The sequence below is a fragment of the Pogoniulus pusillus genome, chromosome 7, assembly GCF_015220805.1.
Source record: "Pogoniulus pusillus isolate bPogPus1 chromosome 7, bPogPus1.pri, whole genome shotgun sequence".
Classification (NCBI taxonomy): domain Eukaryota; kingdom Metazoa; phylum Chordata; class Aves; order Piciformes; family Lybiidae; genus Pogoniulus; species Pogoniulus pusillus.
Genome location: NC_087270.1, coordinates 5,780,226 through 5,806,730, shown reverse-complemented (window position 1 = coordinate 5,806,730; position 26,505 = coordinate 5,780,226). Strand labels below are relative to the sequence as shown.

Below are 26,505 nucleotides of genomic sequence, written 5' to 3'. Positions count from 1 at the left end.
ACCTCCCTTGTCCTGCTGGCCACACTGTTCCTGATGCAGGCCAGGATGCTACTGGCTCTCTTGGCCACCTGGGTCAGAGAGCCTACTTCAGCCTACTATCTACCAGTACCCCCAGGTCCCTTTCCTCCTGGCTGCTCTCCAGCCACTCTGTCCCCAGCCTGTAGCGCTGCATGAGGTTGTTGTGACCTAAGTGTAGATCCCTGTACTTGGCTTTGTTAATTCTCATCCCATTGGCCTCTGCCCACCCATCCAGACTGGCCAGGTCCCTTTGCAGGGCTCTGCTACCTTCCAACAGATCCACACCTGCTCCTAGCTTGGTGTCATCTGCAAAATTACTCAATCCCCTCATCCAGATCATCAATAAAGATATTGAACAGGACCAGGCCCAGCACTGATCCTTGGGGAACGCCAGTAGTGCCAGCTGCCAACTGGAAGTTGCACCATTCACCACCACTCTCTGGGCCCTGCCCTCCAGCCAGTTCTTGACCCATATCAGAGTGAATCTGTCCAACTCATGAGCTGCCTACTTTGCCAGGAGCTGCTTGTGGCAGACAATGTCAAAGGCTTTGCTGAAGTCCAGGTAGGCTACATCCACAGGCTTCCCCACATTCCTCAGGTGGGTAACCTGATCATAGGAGGAGATCAGGTTGGTCAGGCAGGACCATTCCTGAACCCATGCTGGCTGGGCCTGATCCCTTGGCCATCCTGTAGGTGCTTTGTAATGGCACTCAAGATGACCTGTTCCATAACCTTGCCTGGCACTGAGGTCAGGCTTACAGGTCTGTAAGAAACTGTGTTAACAAGTAGAAGCTCTTGGTACCTAGGATTTATCCAATCAAAATACAGGAAGCTAAAACATTTGGCTTGTCAAAGTTTTAGAAGCAATGACAAAGATGCCATAGAAATCTGGGAAATTACTACCCCAGTTTAACCAGAACATAGGTTCAGTCTCTAAACACATCATCTCACCTATCTGATGTGCTGATTTCTCTCCTTTTAAGACTGAAATTCTCCAAGAGGGGAACTTCAAGTATTTGAGGAAGTGCTAAGCATCATGATGGTATTTAGTAAGTAATTCTTACCACCACTCCTGCTATCGTGATGGTATTTAGGAAGTAATCCTTGCCACCTCTCCTGCTATTTCTTAGATCTGTGATGAGAATTATTAGAAGTGACTTTGCCCATTGTGACCCAAATGGAAATAAAAAAAAAAATGCAATGAGCCATAGCTATATAACCTCAAGCCAAAAACTTCAAACACATGTACCTAAATATAGACACCTAAATAAATGGCCTGGTTTTCAGCAGCACTGAGCAGCTCTCGGAGTTGTAGGTGCTCTGAAAAATCAAGATGCTCTTTTAGATATCTACATACAGACTGAGCTTCTCAATAGATTATTTGATCTGCTTCAGGATGTCAACAACTAAGAAAACAAAGGTGCTACAAAGGCTATTTTTACATGTGCTTATTAGAAGGCCACAGAGTGTAGCCAACTGCAAGGCACAATTTACTTCTATAAAGCAAATAGTGTGGTAATTATTGTTTATTAATTGCTGAGAAGTAGAGCTTAGAAGCCCTAAGTTCTGAAGCAGTGCTAGACAGGTTTGATGAAGAAATACAGATTTCTTTGTGTTTTATTAATGTCTATCCATAATTATAGAGATTGACACAGGAAGACTTTCAAAACTGTCAGATTAAGGAGTTTTGCTATATTGAGAGATCACAAAAAATTGTAACTTTCATTCTCTTAATGTGTTTTGCTAGTTTGAAGCTAGCTAGAATGTTTTGGTGAGAAGGACTAGATCACAGGCTGTGAAAGGATAACAAAGAGTGATGTCTACTCTGCTCATAGGCTTGCTGAGATATATAAGAACAAAAATCCAAATATAAATGAGGCACTTCTTCTTCTTGGGGCATTGCCTGAGCTGCATTTCTCTCTAGCCTCTCTGCCATCTCTCTGATTAATCCACTTTGCTTCCTAACCCCCTGGCCAAACCTCCGTTCTTCCTTAGGAGTGGGGTAAGGTAGAGGGGTGGGAGAAGGTGAAAGGGTGGTTGGGGACTCAGGTTTCTGGTAGGGGAGTTGTGTTTCTATATTTTACTTTGTCTATTTCTGTCTATAACTGTATAGACTGTAAATATCTGCTTGTATATTGAGCTAGCTGTAAATATAAGCTTCATTCAATTTCCAGAGCTGGCTGAGTCTAGTCTGGGTGTTTTCCAGAGTGTGTGTGTGTGGGGGTAACACCCAAACCACCACATGTGTGACCCACAGTCTTAAGGCTTTTTGTGTTGCTCTTTTCTTTCCGAATTATTCATTCATTATTCTGACATTTTTAGGGGACTGTTGAAGGTGTTAATTTGAATATCATTGGCAGCAGAGGACTGTGAATGATGAGTTGTTAGTCACCAGATGACACTGCCATATACAGTCAGTTAACAGCAAATAAGCACCTCACATAGGTAATGACCAAGACTCTTATTTTTGTGCCTGAATTGTCTGTAGAATTAAAGACTTGTACAGGCCTTTTCAACACCTTCACTAAGACAAGCCTTGCTTGGACACATTACTTTAGTGTATGCCTGTATATATTATTATTTTCTATATATTATGGCACAGATGATCTACAAGTTCATCAGTGATTGACAGTTGGCCCCTAGATGGTGCCAGTGTCTATGTACTAATAGCCTTTGTGCAAAGTGACCATTGGAGATGGCTACATTTAAATGATTTCATGACACAGATATTCTTGGGCAGCCATAGCTTCCATCACGTGAGTCATTGCAACAAAGCAACCTCCAAAGAGTGTCTCCCAAAAGAGAGAGCCAGCCCATCCAGGCATTATGTCCTAGCAAGGCACTCATCTGCCAATCTTAGCCTTGCAGTGTTGCACTCCAACAGTAAGATTTTCAGGTATTTAGCAGCCTGAATATCTGACAATCCTGAAGGAAAGAGTAAGCTAGGCTTACAGCTGAGCTGGCAAGTGGGAAAAAGGGCACTATGGATGCTCCTGGTCAAGATAGGAACAGTAGCGGGAAGCTAGAGAAGAAGATAGGAACAGTAGAGAGAAGGAGAGAGAAAACAGGGCCTCTGGTCTAGATTCTGCTCTTGGGCTGCTCCAGTGCTACCTCTGCAAGAAGCCTGTTGTGCTGTGAATTCACTATGTAAATTTCTTGCAGGAAGAGCCTGTGCTAAAGATGTCTTGTTCAGACAACCAGGTGGTCAAGACATCCAGTGGCACGCCATGCCCCTTGGTTGTGAGATGCTCAGGGTCCATAAGCTCATATTCTTTGCCAAGCTTGCACCTTCAGTGTCTCTACAAAAGATACCTACAGTGGAATGTCTCTGTGTGGAGAGATAAATGTATCTTGTCATGTGCAGATCAGTGCTGGCAGGTGTGGTGGCTCAAGGCAGATGCTTTAGTGATTGCAGCTTTTGCTATGTTCTGTCACTTGGATTTGTGCTGGCTTGTGGGTATGCAGAGAACTCATTACCCAGTTTGTTCCTACAAACCATGTGCCTACATGTGCAAACTGGGCATGTCCACAAAACCTCTGATCCAGACTGCAAGGCCAGAGTCTGAGAGAAAAATGTAGCAGGGCCAAACACATCAATTCATACCTAAAGGACAGAATATAACCATCTCCTGTTGATTTGAGTCTTTCTCTTAAAGGAACAATCAGATCATTGTGATGGCTTTGAACAAAGTGGTGTTTGATTTCAGTCCATGGTAAGCAAAGACCAGTTGCCAGTTTGTCAGATACTGAAATACTCTCTGGTTTGTTTTTTCAGAAAAAGGAACTTCAAGTCTCAGTTTTCATGCCTGAAAACACCCTTGTAATCACCCCTTTTTATCTGTGTATTGTTCCAGTTCTATAAACAGGCTTAAAATAGTAGTTGATAATACCAGGATTTGGACAGGATAAGAATGTCAAAGGCAGTATGTTGAGCTGTAATGAATTACTCAAGGAGCAGAACTCTCAAAGTAAATTGCACAGCTCACCTATTCATTTATAACCTGGGAACCATGGCACAATTCTGGAAAGCACTGGAGCTTTACTTTTTTTTTGGGTACCATGCAAAGAGAAGGACACACTTAATGCTTTTCTGAGCAGTGATGCAACAAAGCTGGTGAAGGGCCTGGAACACAAACCCTATGAGGAGAGGCTGAGGGAGCTGGGGTTGTTTAGTCTGGAGAAGAGGAGGCTCAGGGGGGACCTCATTGCTGTCTACAACTCCCTGAAGGGACATTGTAGCCAGGTAGGGGTTGGGCTCTTCTCCCAGGCAACCAGCAACAGAACAAGGGGACACAGTCTCAAGTTGTGCTGGGGGAAGTCTAGGCTGGATGTTAGGAGGAAGTTGTTGGCAGAGAGAGTGATTGGCATTGGAATGGGCTGCCCAGGGAGGTGGTGAAGGCACCGTCCCTGGAGGTGTTCAAGCAAAGCCTGGCTGAGGCACTTAGTGCCATGGTCTAGTTGACTGGCTAGGGCTGGGTGCTAGGTTGGACTGGATGATCTTGGAGGTCTCTTCCAACCTGGTTGATTCTGTGATTCTATGATTCAGAATAAAGGCCAGAGTCATGAAAATTGGCTCTGGATCTGTGTCAGCAGTGACAAGAATCAATGCTATGAAGCCACTAAAACTTTTGTGTTTGATTCTAAAAGCTTAAGTCTAATTATGATTGAGACTTTTGACGTGAGTTAGGTAATAGTTGGACTTTGAAGATCTTGAAGGTATTTTCCAACCATAGCGATTCTGTGTGATTCTATGAGAAAGACTGGCAGAGCCTTATCTTCAACTTGGTGCAAGACCCTCTAGCTACAGGGCTCTGGAAATGCAGTGCTGAAGGATGTAGATCCATAGAGCTTCACTTGACTCTTATTTGGGTTAGGTGTCCACAGAAAACACTGGCAATTGTTTGTGAGCAAGGACCAAAGGAAAAGTGAATGATAAATTTCATCATTCCCTAATTACACTTTGTAAAGAACATGATCCTCCTTAGCTCTAGGGTTTTCTGGCCAGCTGTGACTGGCTAATCTGATGTCTGCCTTGAGTGGAGTATTACACCCTCAGGAAAGATGCTTTCTGCCTTTGCAGACTACCTAACAGTTGTTTTATGGAAGTGGAATGCACGTACAGAGAATTTAGGTCCTCAGTCTTTCCTGATTTATGTTCTGCAGATCCCTGAAAAGTTATCAGGTTGCCTTTATCTCTTCTCTCAATCCCAGGGATGAATACACACCAGATAAAAAGCTTCTATTTCAGAAGAAGAAGAAAAAAAAAAGTGAAAGTTTATTTACAGGACTATTAAGACAGAAATGTAGTTTCAGGCTATGGTAAAACAATTCCATCTCCTGGTCTACATTTTTATCTCATTTCAGGTGGGAATCAGCTTATTTTGACTTGAGTCCACTGCAAAAAGGTACAGTAAGCTCCCAAGACCCACCCATTATTAAACTTGGGTATCCTTTGCCTGTGCTCAAGTTGCATCTGAGCATTCCCTTTCTTAAGCTAACCAGACTGACCAGCCTTTTGGAATCACACCAGGCTGGTTACAGTGCTGTCAATCAGAGATGTAACATCTCCACCATGGAAGTTCTTACTTTCTTAACCAAAATCCATGTTATTCACTTCAGGCAGAGTATTCTACTGGAGCTCAGGCCACCTGTTTGCTCATTTGACTCCCTCCTGACTTGTCCTTTTTCAAAGCTGCAAAGATTTAACAGCAATAGTTGCACTGTACTTGTACATTAAGCTCCTTTGATGCTTGTTACTCCAGTACCCTGCTTGGCACTTGGGAAAGATGATGTATCAAATCTGTAATGCAGTAAAAGCAATGCTTGAGTGAAAAAGCCTGCTATAATTAATGAAAGAGTATACAGATGGAGTTCTTCTATCACAGGATGCTGCTAGACAGACTTCTAAGCAGTGGCTGGCTTTATGAAAGGGTATTGTAGTTTTCCTCAACAAGAAACTGATCTTTATTTAATAAATACATGAAAACCAAAATATCTCCCCACAGTAATCAGCAGCTTTAAAAATGAAAACTAAGAGATTTTAAATATTTCTTCTGACTATTTTGAGTGTAACTCTACAAGGGATATCATTTGCCAGAAACACAGAATCATAGAGTGTTTTGGTTGAAAAAAAACCTTTAAGAGTATTGAGTCCAAACATTATCTAACTCTACCAAGTCTGATGCTAAACCATATCCCTGAGCACCACATGTGTGAGTCTTTCAAATACCTTCAGGGATGGTGATTCAACCACTTCCCCAGGGAACCTATTCCAGTGTTTGCTAACTCTTTCAGTGAAGTTGTTTCTTCTATTGTCCAGTCTAAACCTCTCCTGGTGCAACTTGAGGCCATTTCCTCCTCTCACTTGTCAGTAAGAGAAAAGACCAACAACATCCAGGTCTCTATAACTTCCTTTCAGGGAGTTGCAGAGTCCAGTATGGTCTGCCTTCAGCCTTCTTTTCTCCAGACTAAACAAACCCAGCTCCCTCAGCTGCTCCTCCTAAGATGTGTTCTCCAGAAACAAGACAAGACAGTTCCATTTCAGGAAAGCACTCATCCAAAGTCTTTCATATGTCCATCACGATCAGTTAGTAAGACTTGAGTTCTCTGATGAGTGTGAGGAACACTTAAGACTTTTAATCCATACAGACTTGGCAGCACTGAGCAATTATTATTATTACCCAAATGTATAGATGAGGAAACTGAGTCACCTAGGGATGAAGTGATTCACTCAGTGAGCACAGTGAGCCAACAGTAGAGCTGGGAATAGAGTGCAAAATTCCCTGTGTCATCCATTGGAGTCCTCAGACAATGTAATTTTATAAATGCTCTCTCTTTGTAAAGACTTCAGTGCTATAATTATCTTCCCAGGACTCTCATGGAAACAAGATATTTATAACTCCATTAAGCCTTTCCTAGTAATTTTATGATCAAAGTGAAAAAAAGCAGCAGTGCTGTGCCAGTCCATCCCATGTCCAATGTCATTCAGAGTGGCCACATGATGAAAGCTTCTCCTTGGTTGTCTCAACTAAACACTTGCTATCTTTTGAATGCCTTTCTTATATCTAATTCCCCTTCTCCTGCATACCAGCAGAGAGGAAGTATTTTTTGCCATGTGATGAGCCACACATTTAGAATGTACCAAATAACTGGGAAAGATGATGGCTGCCAATAAAGCCTCCTGGTTTGTGCTATAAATGGGACCTTTTGAAATAACAATTTTTTCCTAAAAGCCCTTAACTTTGGCCAGTTTCACCTAAAATGAGCAAAGCTACCTCAGTATTTCCACTGACCTTTCTAGATCATGACAAGACAGAGGCCAAGGCTGTCTGTAAACCATGGGTCAGTAACTGAGGTATTTGGCCCCTGGTTGTGCTAGTTTGAAGCTAGCTAGAATGTTTTGGTGAGAAGAATTAGATTACAGGCTGTGAAAGGGAAACAGAATGATGTCTACTTCCCTCATAGGCTTGCTGAGGGATACAAGAACAAGAATCCAAACACAGATAAGTCACTTCTTCTGGGGGAACTGGCTGAGCTGCATTTCTCTCTAGCCTCTCTGCCATCTCTTTGATTAATCCCCTTTGCTTCCTAACCCCCTGGTCAAACCTCCATTCTTACCTGGGACTGGGGTAAGGTTGAGAGGGGTAGAGGGAAGGTGAAGGGGTGGTTGAGAGCCCCTCCTGGGGACTCAGGTTTCTGGGAGGGCTGCTGTGTTTCTGTATTACCTTTTCCCATGTCTATTTCTGTCTATAACTGTATATACTGTAAATATCTGCTTGTATATTGAGCTAAGCTGTAAATATAAGCTTCATTCAAATTTCCAGAGCTGGCTGAGTCTAGTCTGGGTGACTTCCAAAGTGTGGAGGGGTGAGGAACACCCAAACCATCACACTGGTTCACCAAAGTACTTAAGCTGTGCTTGAAGTGAAATCTATTCTTATTCTGCCATCCATTTTAAGTGTTTCCTTAAAGCAGAACACATGATTAAGTCGACTTTTGCTTGGCAAAGTGCTTAGGCACAGCACAGAGCTAGAACCTTATTTTCAGGAGGTTTGCTGCTAAGCTGAAACTTTGGGTTTCTGTGGCAGTCAGTGGTGCAGAAAAGATAGAGAATACCAGGGGTAAAGAGAGACCACTCGAAATACTTGACTGATAAGTGCACATGAAAGGGACCTTCAGTGGGGCTCATTAGAGGGAAGACGCAAAAGAAGTGATTATCCTGGGAGGTGGCTGCTGATAGGAGGGGTTATCTTCCCCATGCTGACTGGAGAAGAAGCACTTGCAGTGGATGGACAATTTGTATTCAATGTTTCGATGCATTTTCCTCTGAAAATCCAGGATTTTAGGGAAAATATTTATATATTAATATATGTGTATATTTATAATTTTCTTCAAAGCATCAAAAAGGGTTTGGCTGCAATGTATTAGTGGGGGTTGGTCTCTTCTCCCAGGCAACCAGCAATAGAACAAGGGGACACAGTCTCAAGTTGTGCCAGGGGAAGTCTAGGCTGATGTTAGGAGGAAGTTGTTGGCAGAGAGAGTGATTGGCATTGGAATGGGCTGCCCAGGGAGGTGGTGGAGTCACCATCCCTGGAGTTGTTCAAGCAAAGCCTGGATGAGGCACTTAGTGCCATGATCTAGTTGATTGGCTAGGGCTGGGTGCTAGGTTGGACTGGATGATCTTGGAGGTCTCTTCCAACCTGGTTGATTCTATGATTCTATGACTACAAAAGAAAACTACAGGAAGAGTTTTCAGTTATGGAGGATATTCTGAAGCAGCAGCTGAGAGTGCAGCTCTTGCATTATGAGCTGCATTAGAAGTTGGATGAATCATTTCCCAGCCATATCAATCAATGAAGTTTGCTGAACTGTTGTATCCGTAACTGAGGTAAGCCAGCCACTTAATGAATTATACAAAGTGATATTTTCCTCTGGAGGTTATTCCCATCATTTGTTGTTGTTGTTGAAAGTCCATTTGGGTTCTTTTTTTGCAAATACTTCTAAAATGATGACTGATCTTCACTTCAAAGACTTAAAATACACGCTGGCTATTGCCACCTATGACATCTGACAGCAGTTACAGTGTTGGTACCTGAACTTATTTGACAGGTTCTTTGAGTAGCTTTACAAAGTATTCTTTATAGAATTAAATATTCTTAGATTTGTGTAAACTTGCTCTGTAAGTAAATCATGGTAAAGGGAAGGCAAAAATGCTTTAGATATTGGAAAATCAGCCTAATGAACAGCGACAGCTTTTCCTGCAGTGACTTTTCAGTTACAAGCCAAACGTCACCATCGAACTTCCACTGCACATTCATACAAGGATCAGTTCTAAATCTTGTGGAGCAAATCATGGAATCATTTGGAAAAGACCTATGAGATCATGGATTTCAATCATTATCTAACTACCAAGTCTGGTGATAAACCATGTCCTTTTAGCACCACATCTCTGTACCTTTTAAACACCTCCAGGGATGCAGATCCAAGCATTTCCCTGAGGAGAGTCTATTCCGGTGTTTGGTAGCCCTTTCAGTGAAGAAAATTCTTCTAATTTCCAATCTAAACCTTCCCTGGTGCAACTTCCTTTTGTCCTACCCCTTGTTACTAAGGAGAAGAGACCAACCTCTATCTTACTGCAACCTCCTTTCAGGACATCGTAGAGAGCAAAAAGGTGTCCCCTGAGCCTCCTTTTCTCCAGACTAAACAACCCCAATTCTCTCAGCTACTCTTGGGGCCCACTCCAGCACCTCAATGTCTTTCTCTAAGTAAGGACCCCAAAACTGAACACAGTACTCAAGGTTTGGCCTCACCAGTGATGAACAGAAGGAGACAATGACTTCCTTGGTCCTGCTTGTCACAGTTGCTGATACAGGCCAGGATGTGGTCAGTCTTCTTGGCCACCTGGCACACTGCTGGCTCAAATTCAGCTAGCTGCTCATACAGTTAGCCTCCATCCATTGATTCAGCCTGTCCAGGTTCCTCTGCAGAGCCTCCCTACTCTCAAGCAGGTCAACACCCTCTCCCAGCTTACTGTCACCTGCAGACCTACCAAGGGTGCACTCAATCCCTTCATCCAGATAATTGGATATTAAAGATATTAAAGATACTATTGAATTAAGCTGAGTAGAAATTTCAGGTGATGCAGTGGAACAAGGCCTCAGCATTTCCATTACAAACACATTTTATCTGCAAAGAGTTTGCACCAATTGTAGACAGAATGGGCCAGATCTTCATCTACTACACAGGCAGTGATACCTAAGTCATGCTAGTTTATGGTGGTTGTGGATCTGATCTGGAGTTCTCTGCTCATCACTGTTCTGTATTTTGTGCACACCAGCATCAGTGAGCTGTATGGAATTACCAGTCTGATTTCTTAAGCAAGAGACACCACTTTAGCCTTGGTTCAAAGGGACCTGCAGGAACCAGTGACTTGGTCCAAAGGACCTACTTCTCTGCTGGTTATAGCACAATTTCCATGTAGGATTTCCAAATGTAGCTGCTTTTATACATGTAGCAGGAAAGCTTGACTTTATAAATACTGGGAGATAGGCAATCCAGTGAGGAGCATAGCTACAGCTACACTGCTTTGGGATACCATAGCATTGAAGATGGACAGCATTTAAAATTGAAATTAAGAACTGTTAAGACAGAAAACCTATCTGAACATGTAGGATAAGGAAGCAGATCAGTGGTCTGTCTGTCCATCCATCCATCCCTTCAGGGATAGCTGGCAAAGGAAGGTAAGCTAGCGCTGGACAGCTTTCATTGCCGGCACTTATACTGGACCCGGAGTGGTGCCATGGGTTGCTGTGTTCCCACCAAATGTAAAGGGCTCTGCAAAAAGAAGGAAATCAGTAGAAACCTGTAAGTTAGTTCAGTTAATGCAACTATGACCATGCTTTCAAGCTTTAGTCTTAGAGAACCAAGAAGAGTGAGAGTGGTTTTTGGCATTGCTGAATCCGTTGAGTAGAGCCTTTTAATCTGATGAAGAATGACACATGAGATCTCAAGAAACTAATGGTTTCTAGCATCTTCACCAGCATAATTGCCTGCGAGGCAGATGCAAGCTGCAATCAGCCTTGGTGAAAGCATATACCATCAGTCAGGAAGAATCAACCTTCCCCCATATTCTGGGTAGAATTTTAATGCAAGTTGAGATCAATATCTCACATTCTTCAAGGAAAGCTGAGGAATTAAGCTCTCTGAGCTTTCAACTGGCAGCCCAAGGAGCAATTGTATAAAGCCCATGCCACTCTGAACTTCTCCTACTTCCCCTTGGCATTTTAGCTATAGGGCATGACCATCATGTATGTTGTCACAGGTAGACATGCTCATTTAACAGCTGTCCATGTTTGTGAGGAACAATGATTTTGGGCAATGGAAAGAATACAGTGTAAATGAAGAAGGATTTTTCTGCCTGGAGTGGAGGCACCACCGCTCTCCCTTAATGGTAAAGCCTTTCACAACTGCTCCTTCAGTCTTATGCTGATTAGTTATCTTCCACCACTGAATATGCAGTGGAAGAGCACTGTGATGCATTTGATTTCATATCTTTAAAGTATGAATAATCCAGTTCCATATTCATTGCTTCTGTGAGTGGCAGAAAGCAACTACAAAATCTCTGACGATGTTTAGGCAACAATAAGACAAAATATTCTATCCTTGAACCTGGGGGCACTGGTGGATAGTAGGCTGGAGATAAGCCAGCAGAGTGCCCAGGTGGCCAAGAGAGCCAATGGCATCCTGGCCTGGATCAGGAACAGTGTGGCCAGTAGGACAAGAGAGGTTATTCTGCCCCTGTACTCAGCACTGGTCAGGCCACACCTTGAGTGCTGTGTCCAGTTCTGGGCCCCTCAATTCAAGAGAGATGTTGAGGTGCTGGAACATGTCCAAAGAAGGGCAACAAAGCTGGTGAGGGGCCTGGAACACCAACCCTATGAGGAGAGGCTGAGGGAGCTGGGGGTGTTTAGCCTGGAGAAGAGGAGGCTCAGGGGTGACCTCATTGCTGTCTACAGTGCAGCCCCACTAACAGTTGCTGGAGTTGTTCTGGGTTTTCTGCATTACAAAGAAGACCAAGTTCTTAAATACATTTTATTAACACTCCTCTCAAAATTTTGCTTCATCCTACACAACCACAGTTTAGCACAGTTGTTGGAATGGGCTGCCCAGGGAGGTGGTGGAGTCACTGTCCCTGGAGGTGTTCAAGAAAAGCCTGGCTGAGGCCACTTAGTGCCATGGTCTAGTTGACTGGCTAGGGCTGGGTGCTAGGTTGGCCTGGATGATCTTGGAGGTCTCTTCCAGCCTGGTTGATTCTATGAATCTATGATTCTATGATTCAGCTGAGCCTGATGAATGAAGGATAAAAAGATGTGGAATGCCATATAAATGCATTGATCTCTTACCTCCTTTGGTACTGCATCCAAAAGCACAAATTCATATTTGTAAAGGAACAGCACCACAAACAACTGGATTTCCATGAGAGCAAACCACCTGCAAGAAAAGGGAGGAAAACATTGGCTGGCCAAGCTGATCATCACATCTGTGTTATCATCAGATAAGAAACAGGCTGTCATTGGCATGTTTTACCTTCCATGCTTTAGTTGTACCTGAAAGTTCATCTTCAGTAGGAAAAGATGCTGTGGCTTTGCTCAGCTTCATTGCTCAGTGAAGAACATGAACATAGAGGCTGCCTCTTCCTTCTGGTGACACATTAGACCTCTGACACCCATTTTTAAAACAGCCCCTTAGCTTGATGGGTTTTTTCCACTCTGTAAACATTTATGTTCTAATGCTTCTGACTTGAAATAACTTCATAGGAGTGAGAATACAGTCAAATATAGAAAAGACTATATGACTAATGGTGCTATATAAAGTTATATCATGCAGCTGAGAGCCTGATGACATCAGAGTAGCTGTGACAGTGGGAGTTAGTATTTAATATGTCAGCATTAGACTGGGGAATGAGACCCAAGGGCATGGTTGTTTTTTTTTTCTGTAACATTCTCAAGAAAGGTCTTTCTTAGTCAATGTGGTGAAAACTGCAGGTGAACTCCTCTAGACTATTATTTTCTACTGCTGGTATGTACAAGAACTTTCTGCATTCAGGTGCCAGCAGGCACTTATGCTGGTCGTAGGATTGCTCACTAGAATTTGAACACCTAGATAAAATAGTAATATTACCTTGCTCTTGTGCACAGTTTATTTTCCATTATCCAAGGCATGCTGGAAAACTTAGCTAAAATAGCTATTTTGGAATTCACTGGGGAGAAGGCCACATGACTGGACATGGTGTCAGTGTGGATTTGGCCTGGCAGGTGTGAAGAGGAAGCTAATAAGACCCACGAGACCCAAACTAACTCCTGCAGAGACGTCCAGATCTGCATACTGAGCTGCCTGTGCTTCGACATGGGAGTATGCTTGTTTGTTTTGGAGTAGCTTCAGACCCAAATTATCTCTGTGATTTCACATTGGAATTACCTTGAGATATGGAGCCTCTTGGTGACCTTGAGCTAGGGGGAATGCAGCTCCAAGTTAACTCAGGTCAGGCAAAACTTGCTTGCTCAAACTCCATGCTGGCAGCACTATACAAGATGGGCTCCTTTGGTTGTTGACGTGGTGTACTCCTGGACCCTTGGTGCTTGAGGTCCTGCCTCTAAGCCACCCCCACTGGTTTGGCATAGATGTACTATGATGCAATCAAATGATGAAATGCCTCTAGGTTGCCCTGAATATGAAGTGCTAAATTTACAGAGGGCTGTCCTTCCAACACAAGCATGACTGGATCTGGGTTGACCAGCCGTGACACATCTGTAACCACAGCAAGCTTCACATGCAATCTGTCTGTGTGATAATGGATATAACCAACTAATGACTGAAGCACTTCCCACCACTAATATGAAAGTGCTTTTCCCAGCAGGCTGATGTTGGTTTGCTCTGCAGAGATGCTGAGATACAAGAATAATAGCTGATACACATGGCCAAAGGTGGCCAGAGGGGTAAGGCTGGGAGTGAGAGGCAGGGCAGCAGAGCTTCAGTGTGTCCTCTCCATGGCACATTGTACTGAGAAGAAATTGTGAGCTCTTTTGCAGCTAAATGCCCCTTAACTCCCACCCAATTTAGGACTGAGTTGTAAAACAGTTTTCCTGGAAAAACTCTGAGTCACTGATGCCTTCCAGATCTATTTAGTGACAAGGGGGGTTGACAAACACATGCTTTCTGAAATCTTGTCCCCAGTGCACTGCTACATGGAGCCACAGACTGGGATGCATATTTCTATAGTTCTGGAACCCAGAAGCCCAAGTGTGGATTGAGGTCCTACAGTAAACAGAGTCTGAGAATTAAATCACAGCCAGTGTGCAGAAGGGTTTACAGTGCCAGCATAAGGCAGGAGACAGCAGACAGAGCCATGCAAGATAAGCACAGTCACACAGGCAATAGTCACCTGTTAGACAAAAGTAGCTTCACTGCTATCAAATTGTTCCTTTAGATAAAAAAGAGAGCATGGAAATGGCTTTGTGGGAGCTCTTCCCATGTCAATTTGCTAAAATGTTTGTCTAGAAAGTTGTCTTGGGTTCAAATGCAAGTTCCCAGAGACTCTTATAAATTTGGTAGACCCAATGACAATTTATAGAATTTATAGAGTTTATAGAGTGCCCTCCCCTCCTCCCCCTCCTTTCCCCAAAAGACAGGGAGAGAGATAAGAGGTAGGGACACCCCAATAAATCAATCTCACTCGATTTGGAAGTTAAAAAGGAAAAGTTTAACAATAACTTAGAAAAAAAAGGGGTTGGAGGTAGGGGAGTTTACAAAGGATGAGGAAGGGAAAACAGCAAAATACAAAACAGGGATGGATACAACCCGAGTAGTGTGATGGTGTCTCTGCCTCGTGGCTGGTATACAGTATCAGTGTGTGTGTGCGGTCATGAACGCAGGTAGTGAGCAAGAGGGCGAAAAGAGGAAGAGACAGGAGAACTCCTGTCTTTTATACCACAGGAAGTGGGGGGAGTGGGCTAACCATCACCTGGAGTGTGGCCCACCCCTGAGGAGGGGCCAAGACCCCTAGGGTCAGGTTCAGGGTCACTCCCCCAGGAGTGTTAACCCTATACATTCCACCCCTTGGTTAGACCACTTCCACCTTCCTAAGAACAGTCTTCTTCTCCAAAGATGGGAAAAGTGTCCATGGGTTAAGAGTTCGTGAAGTCCTTCTTGGTCCCCGGCTGTATCCCAAGGCGATGTGTTCCTCTGGTCCGGTGCAGGTTGCTGAGATGTGAGCAGGGCAGGAACGGAAGAAAAGTCAGTGAATCAGGAACAGTTCTTGTTGGTACTCAGGAAAAGAGTCTTTTCCCTCTGCGAAGAAAACATCAGGAACAGTCTCTTCATGTCTGGCATCAGGGGAACAGGTGTAGATGAGATGGCTGTAGACATCCTCTGGAGGGAAAATCAGGAACAGTCTCTCACTGCAGGGCATCAGTGACGAATCAGATGCAGGGTTCTGGTTGGACGCCGTGGTGTGAGGGTATAACTACAAAAACAACTTGTAACCCCTTATGAACTATAATACAAGTATTGCACAACTATGATACAAGTATTGCACAACTATGATACAACTATAATACAAGATAACCTGAAAGTATCTGGAACACATGGAATCAACTCTGAGATTTCAAAACCTTTTCAGCTAAAGAGAGATTTCTCTGAGGGACACACTCGATAACACCAGTTTCCATCATCACCCAGTATGTGTGACCAGGACCCTCTGCAGATACCACCCCTTTGATAGGTTTTCCCCCACCAGAGGCAGGAGCAACCCACACAGTCTTTCCCAGTAGATTCCTTTCACAGACTACAGGAACTCCATCTCCCTCAACTGTGGGCAGTAGGGCAGACTGAGCAGGACCAGCTCTGTTAACTGATCCCCTGCTGTTCACCAGCCAAGTGGCTTCTGCAAGGTGCTTCTCCCAGTTTCTGAGAGTTCCACCTCCCATAGCCTTCAGGGTGGTTTTCAGCAGGCCATTGTGTCGCTCAATCTTTCCTGCAGCTTGTGGGTAGTATGGGATGTGATAAACCCATTCTATCCCATGCTCTTTTGCCCAGTTGCTTACAAGGTGGTTCTTGAAATGGGTCCCATTGTCTGACTCAATTCTCTCTGGGGTACCGTGTCTCCACAGGATGTGGCTCTGCAGACCCAGAATGGTGTTACGGGCAGTAGCATGAGGTACTGGGTAGGTTTCCAGCCACCCCGTGCTTCCCTCCACCATGGTTAACACATACTGCTTGCCACTACGAGACCGAGGCAGAGTGATGTAATCAATCTGCCAGGCCTCCCCATACCTGTACTTTGACCACCTTCCCCCGTACCACAAAGGCTTCATGCGCTTAGCTTGCTTTATGGTGGCACAGATGTCACATTCATGGATAACCTGAGTTATGGCCTCCATGGATATGTCCACGGACCTGTCTCGGGCCCATTGGTATGTGGCATCTCTTCCTTGGTGACCAGAAGAGTCATGTGCCCACCGAGCTAAGAACAGTTCACCTTTGTGCTTCCAGTCCAGGTCAATCTGGCAGATGTGGGCAGCCTGGTCAGCTTGGTGGTTATGCTGCTGCTCTTCAGTGGCTCTGCTCTTTGGGATGTGAGCACTGATGTGTCGGATTTTAACTGGCAGTTTGTCCAGGCGTGCAGAAATGTCTTGCCAGAGATCAGCAGCCCAAATAGGCTTCCCTTTTCTCTGCCAATCATTTCTCTTCCACTCCTTCAGCCACCCCCATAAGGCATTTGCTACCATCCATGAGTCAGTGTAGATGTATAGCATTGGCCACTGCTCTCGTTCTGCAATGTCCAGGGCCAGCTGGATGGCTTTCACCTCAGCATACTGGCTGGATTCGCCTTCTCCATCTCTTGCCTCTGCAACCCTGCGTGTAGGGTTCCAGACGGCAGCCTTCCATCTTCGCTTGCTGCCTACCAGGCGGCAGGATCCATCTGTGAAGAGAGCATATGCCTTTTCCTCCTCAGGAAGGTCACTGTATGGGGGGGCTTCCTCGGCACGGGTCACTGTCTTCTCTTCTGCTGGCTTTCCAAAGTCAGTGCCCTCTGGCCAGTTGGTGATGACCTCCACAATGCCTGGACGTTCGAGAGTCCCCATCCTAGCCCTCTGAGTTATCAGAGCCATCCACTTACTCCAAGTGGCATCTGTGGCATGGTGCGGAGTCGAACCCTTCCCTTTAAACATCCAAGTCAGGACTGGAAGCCTTGGAGCTAAAAGGAGTGGTGACTCCGTCCCAATCACCTCAGAGGCAGCTCTGACTCCCTCATAGGCAGCTAGGATTTCTTTCTCTGTGGGGGTATACTTGGTCTCTGAGCCTTTGTACGCCTTGCTCCAGAACCCGAGTGGGCGGCCTCTTGTCTCATCAGGAGCTTTCTGCCATAGGCTCCAGCTAGGACCATTCTCACCGGCTGCTGTGTAGAGAATGTTCTTAATCTCTGGGCCGGTTCGAACTGGTCCCAAGGCCATGGCATGGACCACCTCTCGTTTGATCTGGTCAAATGCCACCTGCTGCTCAGGTCCCCACTCAAAGTTATTCCTCTTTCTTGTAACGTCAAAGAGGGGTTTCACAATTTGACTGTACCCGGGAATGTGCATCTTCCAAAAGCCCACAAACCCCAGGAAGGATTGTGTCTCCTTCCGGTTAGTGGGTTCCACCATAGTGGCCACTTTATTCACCACATCCATAGGGATGTGGCGTCGGCCATCCTGCCATCGAACTCCCAGGAACTGGATCTCTCTGGCAGGCCCTTTCACTTTGCTTCTCTTAATGGCAAAACCAGCATCCAACAGGATATTAATGATCTTCTCACCCTTCTGGAAGACCTCCTCTGCTGTCTCACCCCATACAATGATGTCATCGATGTACTGCAGATGTTCCGGAGCTCCACCCTTCTCCAGTGCAGTCTGGATGATGCTGTGGCAGATTGTAGGGCTGTGCTTCCACCCTTGAGGCAGTCTGTTCCAGTGGTACTGGACTCCTCTCCAGGTGAAGGCAAACTGCGGCCTACATTCTTCTGCAATGGGGATGGAGAAGAAAGCATTAGCAATGTCAATTGTGGCATACCATTTGGCCTCCTTCGTTTCCAGTTCATACTGTAGCTCCAACATGTCAGGCACGGCTGCGCTGATTGGAGGAGTCACTTCATTCAGGCCTCGGAAATCCACCGTGAGTCTCCACTCCCCTGTCTCCTTTCGCACTGGCCATATCGGGCTGTTGAAGGGCGAGTGGCTCTTGCTGATGACAAGCTGCTGCTCCAGGCGGCGAATCAGCTGCTGTATGGGTAGCAGGGAGTCTCTGTTGGTGCGGTATTGCCTGCGATGAACTACACGAGAAGCAATAGGTAACTTGACATCTTCCACCTTGTGGGTACCAACCACGGAAGGGTCATCTGACAAGCCAGGCATGATAGACAGCTGCTCTTTGTCTGCAGTCTCTACAGCTGCTATGCCAAAAGCCCACTTGTTCCCCTTTGGATCTTTAAAGTACCCTTCCCGGAGAAAGTCGATCCCCAGGATGCAAGGTGCATCAGGGCCAGTTACTATGGAGTGCTTCTCCCACACATTCCCGGTGAGGCTTATCTCAGCCTGCAGCACAGTCAACTCCCGAGACCCCCCTGTGACTCCTGCAATTGTAACAGTATCTGTCCCCCTGTGGCTGGAGGGGATCAGAGTGCATTGGGCACCGGTGTCTACCAACGCTCTGTACTTCTCGGCTTCAGAAGTGCCAGGCCATTTCACAAACACGTCCCAATATACTCTGTTATCCCTGGCCTCCGCCTGGCTGGAGACAGGGCACCTCTAATTCTGAGCAGTGTGGCTGCATGAGGCACATGGACCTGAGTTACTGGCTTCACCACCCCTTGAGCGAGAGCGCTGCCTGCGGGACACTGGGGCAACCCCTCTTCTGGAGGAGTTATTCCCTGTGTTTGTCCCCTGCAGTTCCCTTACCCTGGCCCATAGAGCTGAGGTGGGCTGGCCATGCCATCTATCCATGTTTTCCCCATGGTCACACAGTGTTCTCCAGAGTGACCCCCTGTGTGTACCCTGTCTGCTCTGGGCTGGTCTCCTGCGGGGAGGAGGAGGAGCACGGCGGCGTGTGTTCCTTACAGCTGAGACTTGCACCCATTCTGAAGGTGAGGAGCAGTCATCCTCTGCCTTCTGCATTTCAGAGAAAGAGGCTTTCAGCTCGTTCATTTCTTGGGTGAGGGTCTCTACAGTGGCAATTAAGGTTTTCCTCGACAAACTGTCTTCAAACTGTCTTAGGTCATTCACAAACTCCCTGATTGTGGGAAGGTTGTTGGGGTCTCTGCCCAGCAGCAGTGCTCCCAATGTGGGGGCATATGTGGAAGGGGCACACTGAGTCAGTTTCTTTAAGAGGGCTGGCTTCATGCGGACATCATCAGGGTCCGAGGGCCTCTGGTCGGCTCCATAAATTATCTCTTGAACCGCCATTTGCCTCAGGTATGAGATCCCCTGTTCCATATCTGTCCATCTAAGGGGATGGAAAATCATGTCATCCTTAGTCGGGTACCTGTACCTCACAGCTATCAGAAGCCTGGCCCAAAGTGAGTGGGTACCATCGAGCCTTCCCAGCTCCTTATCCACACCTCCATCCCTCGACAAGGATCCCAGCTGTTTCGCCTCCCTGTGATCTAGGTCCACTGTTTCTGCTCCTGCATCCCAGCATTTCAAAAGCCAGGCTAAAAGGGACTGTCCGTTTGCCCTTGCATACTCCTGCCTTATGTGCCTGATTTCCTTTCTGGGCGTGGAGCTGATAAGGATCACTCCATTATCAGGTCCATTTCCAGCTGGTTGCTGTTGCTGGGGGGTGCTGGTTCCCGAAGAGGTCCCTTGCCCTGGATCGGCATCTGCGGGAGGGTTTTGATTTGATCTTGCTGGCCGCGTGGTTATTGGCGCTAGGTGAAGGGGGCTGGGCTGAGGGGGCAGGGTCCGGGGGGCTGCCCTGGGCGGGACCGGAGGCGGAGTTCGGGGCGGAGCCGCGCTAGGGGCGGTCTGCCCTGTCGCCCATCCCCCGCAGTTGCAGCTGGGGCAGTGAGGACCACCCCTCCCCCTAAGCACCCTAATGGCGGCGCCCACTCGATATTTCCACGTGTCCCAGTTCACCGCTATCTTATTAATTCCCAAACGCACATTTACACACAGTGAAATAACAGCTATCCAGTACCATTTCTCGCCCAAAATATCTGGAGCTTCTGTGCTCCAATGCATATACTCAGATTGATTCCATGTTCCAGAAACATTTCTAAACACAGTGATATTACTAACAGAATTCAGGAAATAGGCATAGACTCGGGCAGGCAAAAGCTTAGAATATTCCCAGAGCATATCAATGACAATCCAGAAGACATGGTAACTTATAAACTTTAACAGCCAGCCCCACAACAGCCATGCAAAAGCGTTAATGATTAAGACTTTCAGAATATCCATTTTTTAACTTCCAAATCTTCTCTGAAAGAATTCTTTCTACCTAGCCCCACGTTGGGCGCCAAATAAATTGTCTTGGGTTCAAATGCAAGTTCCCAGAGACTCTTATAAATTTGGTAGACCCAATGACAATTTATAGAATTTATAGAGTTTATAGAGTGCCCTCCCCTCCTCCCCCTCCTTTCCCCAAAAGACAGGGAGAGAGATAAGAGGTAGGGACACCCCAATAAATCAATCTCACTCGATTTGGAAGTTAAAAAGGAAAAGTTTAACAATAACTTAGAAAAAAAAGGGGTTGGAGGTAGGGGAGTTTACAAAGGATGAGGAAGGGAAAACAGCAAAATACAAAACAGGGATGGATACAACCCGAGTAGTGTGATGGTGTCTCTGCCTCGTGGCTGGTATACAGTATCAGTGTGTGTGTGCGGTCATGAACGCAGGTAGTGAGCAAGAGGGCGAAAAGAGGAAGAGACAGGAGAACTCCTGTCTTTTATACCACAGGAAGTGGGGGGAGTGGGCTAACCATCACCTGGAGTGTGGCCCACCCCTGAGGAGGGGCCAAGACCCCTAGGGTCAGGTTCAGGGTCACTCCCCCAGGAGTGTTAACCCTATACAAAAGTTATGCTTCAGCTTTCAGTTTTAATCTCCCCATGCAATGAAAAGCTAATTTCATGGAGAGACTAAATGTTTAATACATTTTATTTATAAATCCCAGTACTGAATACAACCAAAATGTATCTTAACCTTGAAATCCCAATTTCATTCTGTCATGCCAAGGAAATCTGGAACCTGGGCTCTAGGTACCTCCCTCAATTTAATTCTCTTTCCTCCAAGAGCACCACATCATTCTTTTAGAGCTGTTGCTGAAAAGCATGATGGTGTGTGCTACTGACAGAGGGTTTGAAAGGACATGTAGTCTGTCAGCAAGAATAAGATTGTCCACCTTTGTCTATGTAGAAATAATTGTCTTTCAAGACACAAACTTGTTTCAAAGATATTATCAGAGTCTAGAGAACAGTCTCAACAAAGAAATGAATCAGTATACACAAACAACCAGCTCTCAGAAACCTTGTTTTGCAGCTTCTCCTGTACCTGTAGGTGCCTCTTGTGAATTCTGCTGTCATCCTTGCTGGGAATGAGGCTGTGTTCGTATTTTGCTCAGAAATATGGTACAAGTCATGAAGGTAGAGCAGTTGAGTGGCCTCTTTCCTCTGGCATGCCAAAACAGGGAATTCAATTGTGTTTATTTTGTTCATATGTTTAATGCTTTCATGGTTTATCTGATGCTCATGTCCATCCTGCTATACAGACTCAAGAATGCAGATCCTCTGCAACACTCTCTAGATTCCTTGCTCCACACAGAGCTCTTGAGTTAAGCTGACTAGATTTAAACATTGTTGGTCACTTGCTCCTTAGAAAAGACCAAGTTTTGAAGGCAGGGAATTGAGCACAGAGATGTTTGAACACAGAAACGAGGAGCAGCTGGCTCCCTGGGACTTGTTCCAGGAGGAGAGAGAGCATTGAAAAGAGCAGAAGGAATGCAGGAAGCGTTGAGGCTGGCATTGCTGGAGGAGTGAAGAGAGACAGGATCTGCAATTTAAGCCATCCCACAATTGTGTAGGCCTTAAAGCAAAGCAAAGATTCAAACTGAGAGGAGCCATTTGAAGATTAGCAAAGATGTCAATGGCATCATAGAGTCTCAGAGCAGAGAAACATTCTTGAAGTTAGTTTAGAGCTGGTTGATGGCAACCTAGATACCTGTGTCTGTAAATTGGATGTTTGTAAGCAGAACAATTCTCTCTTGATGCCTCAGAAGCAGGAGAGCTAGGTTGATTTCCTCCCTGGGGAATATCCCTTGATGCACTACTTTCAGATTCTGATTTTACATTGTGACTTAAATGCTGTCTTTTCCAGGAATAAACCCACTTTTAAGGCAGCTTAAACTAGGTCCAGATAATACTGAACATGAGGAGACTGGCAAAGAGCAAAGCAATGAAAACACTTTATCTCCAAGTGTAAGAGGAGCCCAGTTCAAGAAAGCTGTTCTCTGCAGGGTTTGGGAATAAATAAACCCCAGCTGTTTCACTGACCTTCCTGGACACTGATGCTTCCCTCCTCCAAATGCCACAAAGCTGTCCAAGAAAGCATTCTTCTCTAAATTTGCCTCTTTCCAACGATCCTGTGGGAAGAAACATTTTTTTCCAAATCAGCCTTATATAAATAAAGCTTAACTTTATTTCTCCAGGCTAAAAATGACCTTGGACATCTAATCCTCAATATAAAATTGCACTAATGCCTTTCTTCTTTTTTTTTTTTTTATTGCATTCAACCTGTTAGTGCTAAAGCCTGGATTCAACATAACCTCAAGGACAGAAATACGGGTCCCATTGGAAATGCACTTAGGTTCCTCAGAGTGCTGGAGAGGTTCTCAAAGTTGCCCCTTAAACATTCTTCTGTGCTTCCCCATTTTTCTAAATCCTGCATCTTGAGCTACTGAAATGTAGCCTTCTTGTAAATATACAAAATCATAGAATCAACCAGGTTGGAAGAGACCTCCAAGATCAGCCAGGCCAACCTAGCACCCAGCCCTAGCCAGTCAACTAGACCATGGCACTAAGTGCCTCAGCCAGGCTTTTCTTGAACACCTCCAGGGACGGTGACTCCACCACCTCCCTGGGCAGCCCATTCCAATGCCAATCACTCTCTCTGACAACAACTTCCTCCTAACATCCAGCCTAGACCTCCCCTGGCACAACTTGGGACTGTGTCCCCTTGTTCTGTTGCTGGTTGCCTGGGAGAAGAGACCAACCCTCACCTGGCTACAGCCTCCCTTCAGGTAGTTGTAGGCATCAATGAGGTCTGCCCTGAGCCTCCTCTTCTCTAGGCTAAACACCCCTAGCTCCCTCAGCCTCTCCTCATAGGAGGCCATTAGAATGGTTTGAGTTGGAAGGGACCTTAAAAATCAAATTCAAATCCCTGCCATGGGCAGGGACACCTCCTAGACCAGGTTGGAATGAGATGATATGCACTAAGTTTGGGTGGGTGACACTGGACAGAAGTAAATTTCTTGAAAGCTGGGTGACATTGCCTCCAGAGACTGAGTGCAACTCTACTGAGGCCTTCAAGTAATACACCTTGTGAAATTTATGGTGGGCAGCTTCTCTGATGAGGCTGTCTTGAGTTTGCTTATTTAGTATGTCCTCAGCTAAAGCTGTTTACAGCCTTCTGAAGAGCATCAGAATTCAATAAAAGCAAGGAAAAAAACCATCTCAGCAGCAATGAAGCAAGGCAAAACATCTGGAATGCCAATTCCTCATGGAGAAGGAGTGAGTCTGTAAAAAACAAGTTAGCTTGCCTTTTAGGAAAAAAGTTACTAAAGAAGTCATTTAAAGGGCAGAAGTCATTTATGAATCAGCAGTTGTAGCTGAGCTGCACACTGTTCTCCCAGGGAATAGAAAAGATCCCAAAGAGAAACTGGCCATGCTCTGGAGAGGAATGTGCAGCAGTTTCAGCATTCAGTTGCATTTGTATTTCACCTCTTCTCAGAGTCATGATGGAAAGAGCTATCTCAGCATTGCCTTCCAGCTGCCTATATGGCTTTAAAAGACACCAGGTTCTAAAATGTTCCAGGAGGCTGGATGAGGAACTTAGTGCCATGGTTTAGTTAAATAGAAGGGTTGGGTGATAGGTTGGACTCAATGATCCCAGAGGTCTTTCCCAACCTGGTTAATTCTGTGATTCAAGAGAACAGTCTTACATTTCTGTGGAAGGTGTTGGAAAGGGTGATTTGTTTAGTGATAAACAGGAGAATAAAGTCTTCAAGTGTAGCACTTTCCAGTAGGTCTTGCTCTTGTATAATGAACCTTATAAAAAGCAGTTTTATAAGCAGAAGTATCAGTTTGCAATCAAACAGGCTTAAATAAAAGGCTGAGGGTGTGCTGGGACACACAGTGCCCTGTAGCATAAAGGGCATGCATTAGAGTTTCGTGTAAACACAAGGAATTTTTTGTCCCCTGTGAGGGTGACAGAACACTGAAACAGGCTGCCCAGGGGTGTTGTGGAGTCTCCCTCTCTGGAGATACTCAAAACCTGCCTGGGAACATTCCTGTGTGATCTTGTTCTACAAGGGGATTGGACTAGATGATCCTTTGAGGTCCCTTCCAGCCCCTGACATTCTGTGATTCTCAAGTAAGCTGCATCAAGGTTTCTGCTCAGAATTTCAAGCAGGCAGGAATTGTTATGAAACATTTCAAACTGGTGAAGAATTTGCTAGAAGGGAAGTTTTGTTTAAACTCCTCAATGTAATTCTATAAAAAAAGACAAACTGTTCCATAGAGGCCGGTGCTAAAAAGAGCAGTTACATGTCTGCCCACACAGCCACCTGCAGTGGAATAATCATCAAGGAACTCTAGATGAGCTACTGAATTAGCAGAGCTAATATCTACCAGAAATCATCTGACTGGAAAGACCAATCAGCCTGGGTAAGTATGTGGAGATCACAGAATCACAGAATCAACCAGGTTGGAAGAGACCTCCAAGATCATCCAGTCCAACCTAGCACCCAGCCCTAGCCAGTCACCTAGACCATGGCACTAAGTGCCTCATCCAGGCTTTTCTTGAACACCTCCAGGGATGGTGACTCCACCACCTCCCTGGGCAGCCCATTCCAATGCCAATCACTCTCTCTGCCAACAACTTCCTCCTAACATCCAGCCTTTATCTTCCCCAGCACAACTTGAGACTGTGTCCCCTTGTTCTGTTGCTGGTTGCCTGGCAGAAGAGACCAACCCCCACCTGGCTACAACCTCCCTTCAGGTAGTTCTAGACAGCAATGAGGTCACCCCTGAGCCTCCTCTTCTCCAGGCGAGAAGAGTACTTGGAGCTGGGTTCAACAGTGAAACCAGTCAGGTCTTTCCATGGTGGGCTTTGAATCAAGACAAAAGGGATAGAAAGTAGCACCGTATTATCTGGAACATCTACCTTTGAAATCTTGCTTACTACTACAGGCTCCTCCTTTTTGTGCACATCTTCTCTGTATAGAAGGCCATCCCTCAGACAATGGGGAACACCCAACTTTAAGCTAGCTTGTCTGTATGCTTTTGTAGTGAAATGTGTGACAAGGGGAAGAGACAGCAAAAATACACACACTAAGAGTGACAACTCACAGGTTTGAAGACTTCTGGATCAGGAAAGTATTTTGGATTCCTGTGTAACCAATACGGTGACAACATCAGCAGGTCACCTGCAGGGATGGTGAAATTCTGAAAAGGAGAGCAATCTCTAAGAAAAGAGAAAACCACAGGTTCAACTCACAAAACAGGCCTTAGCCCTTCTCTTCCAACAGCAGAAGGTCCTACCAGTGGTCAAGTGAGGGTGGTGAAGTGAGGGTGGGCATATTACATATTTGAACCTTCTTGCTGTTGCCCTTTTTTCCATAAGACCTAAAGAGTGGAGAATGCAGACAGACTATTTTTGTTCTAATTTGTTTTTTCAGGTACAGAAATAATAGAAACTTTATTTCTGTCTTTCCTGCTTCTTGATGTAGTGTGTGAACTAGTGGGTTGCTTTTTTTTCTAAGTCTTTTGTTAAGCACTTCCTTCAAAAGGCAGAGAAATTCACAGGAAGACAGCTATGTCAGTAGACCTTTAGGAGACTTCAGTAACGAGGCATGAGTGCAAATATCTCAAGAGAATGTTTTGCTACCAGATATTTACTTTGTTATACTCCTGAACTCTGGCACTTCCCTTCTGAATGACAGTGAAGAAGGAAAAAACATAAAAGGAGATGTATTAGTTACCAAATCGTGGTCCCTCTACTACATTTATTATCTCTGGTTACTATTTCATAGATCAGCCACACAGTATCTGCAGCTCATGTCATTTTAGTGTAAAATAAATTCAAATGTGAGGCTAAGACTGTGAGCAAGAAGAACAAAAGTACTCTTAAATTAGTGATGAACAAATTAATGATGATGAATAAAAATGCTAAGCCTAAACAA

The 26,505-nt window shown here is 45.2% G+C and overlaps 1 protein-coding gene across 1 annotated transcript in view; it reads right to left on the bottom strand.

Annotated features, from left to right (window-relative positions):
* Positions 1-10,487: 10,487 nt before the first annotated feature.
* Positions 10,488-26,505, bottom strand: part of LOC135176632 (24-hydroxycholesterol 7-alpha-hydroxylase) — a 31,490-nt gene continuing 15,472 nt past the window's right edge. Inside the window, exons 9-12 of the mRNA XM_064145766.1 lie at positions 25,673-25,768; positions 22,598-22,686; positions 12,420-12,507; positions 10,488-10,851 (exon numbers count right to left, since the gene is read on the bottom strand). Coding sequence (XP_064001836.1) covers positions 10,780-10,851; positions 12,420-12,507; positions 22,598-22,686; positions 25,673-25,768 — 345 coding nt within the window. The 3' untranslated portion in view covers positions 10,488-10,779. The remainder of the gene's footprint in view (positions 10,852-12,419; positions 12,508-22,597; positions 22,687-25,672; positions 25,769-26,505) is intronic.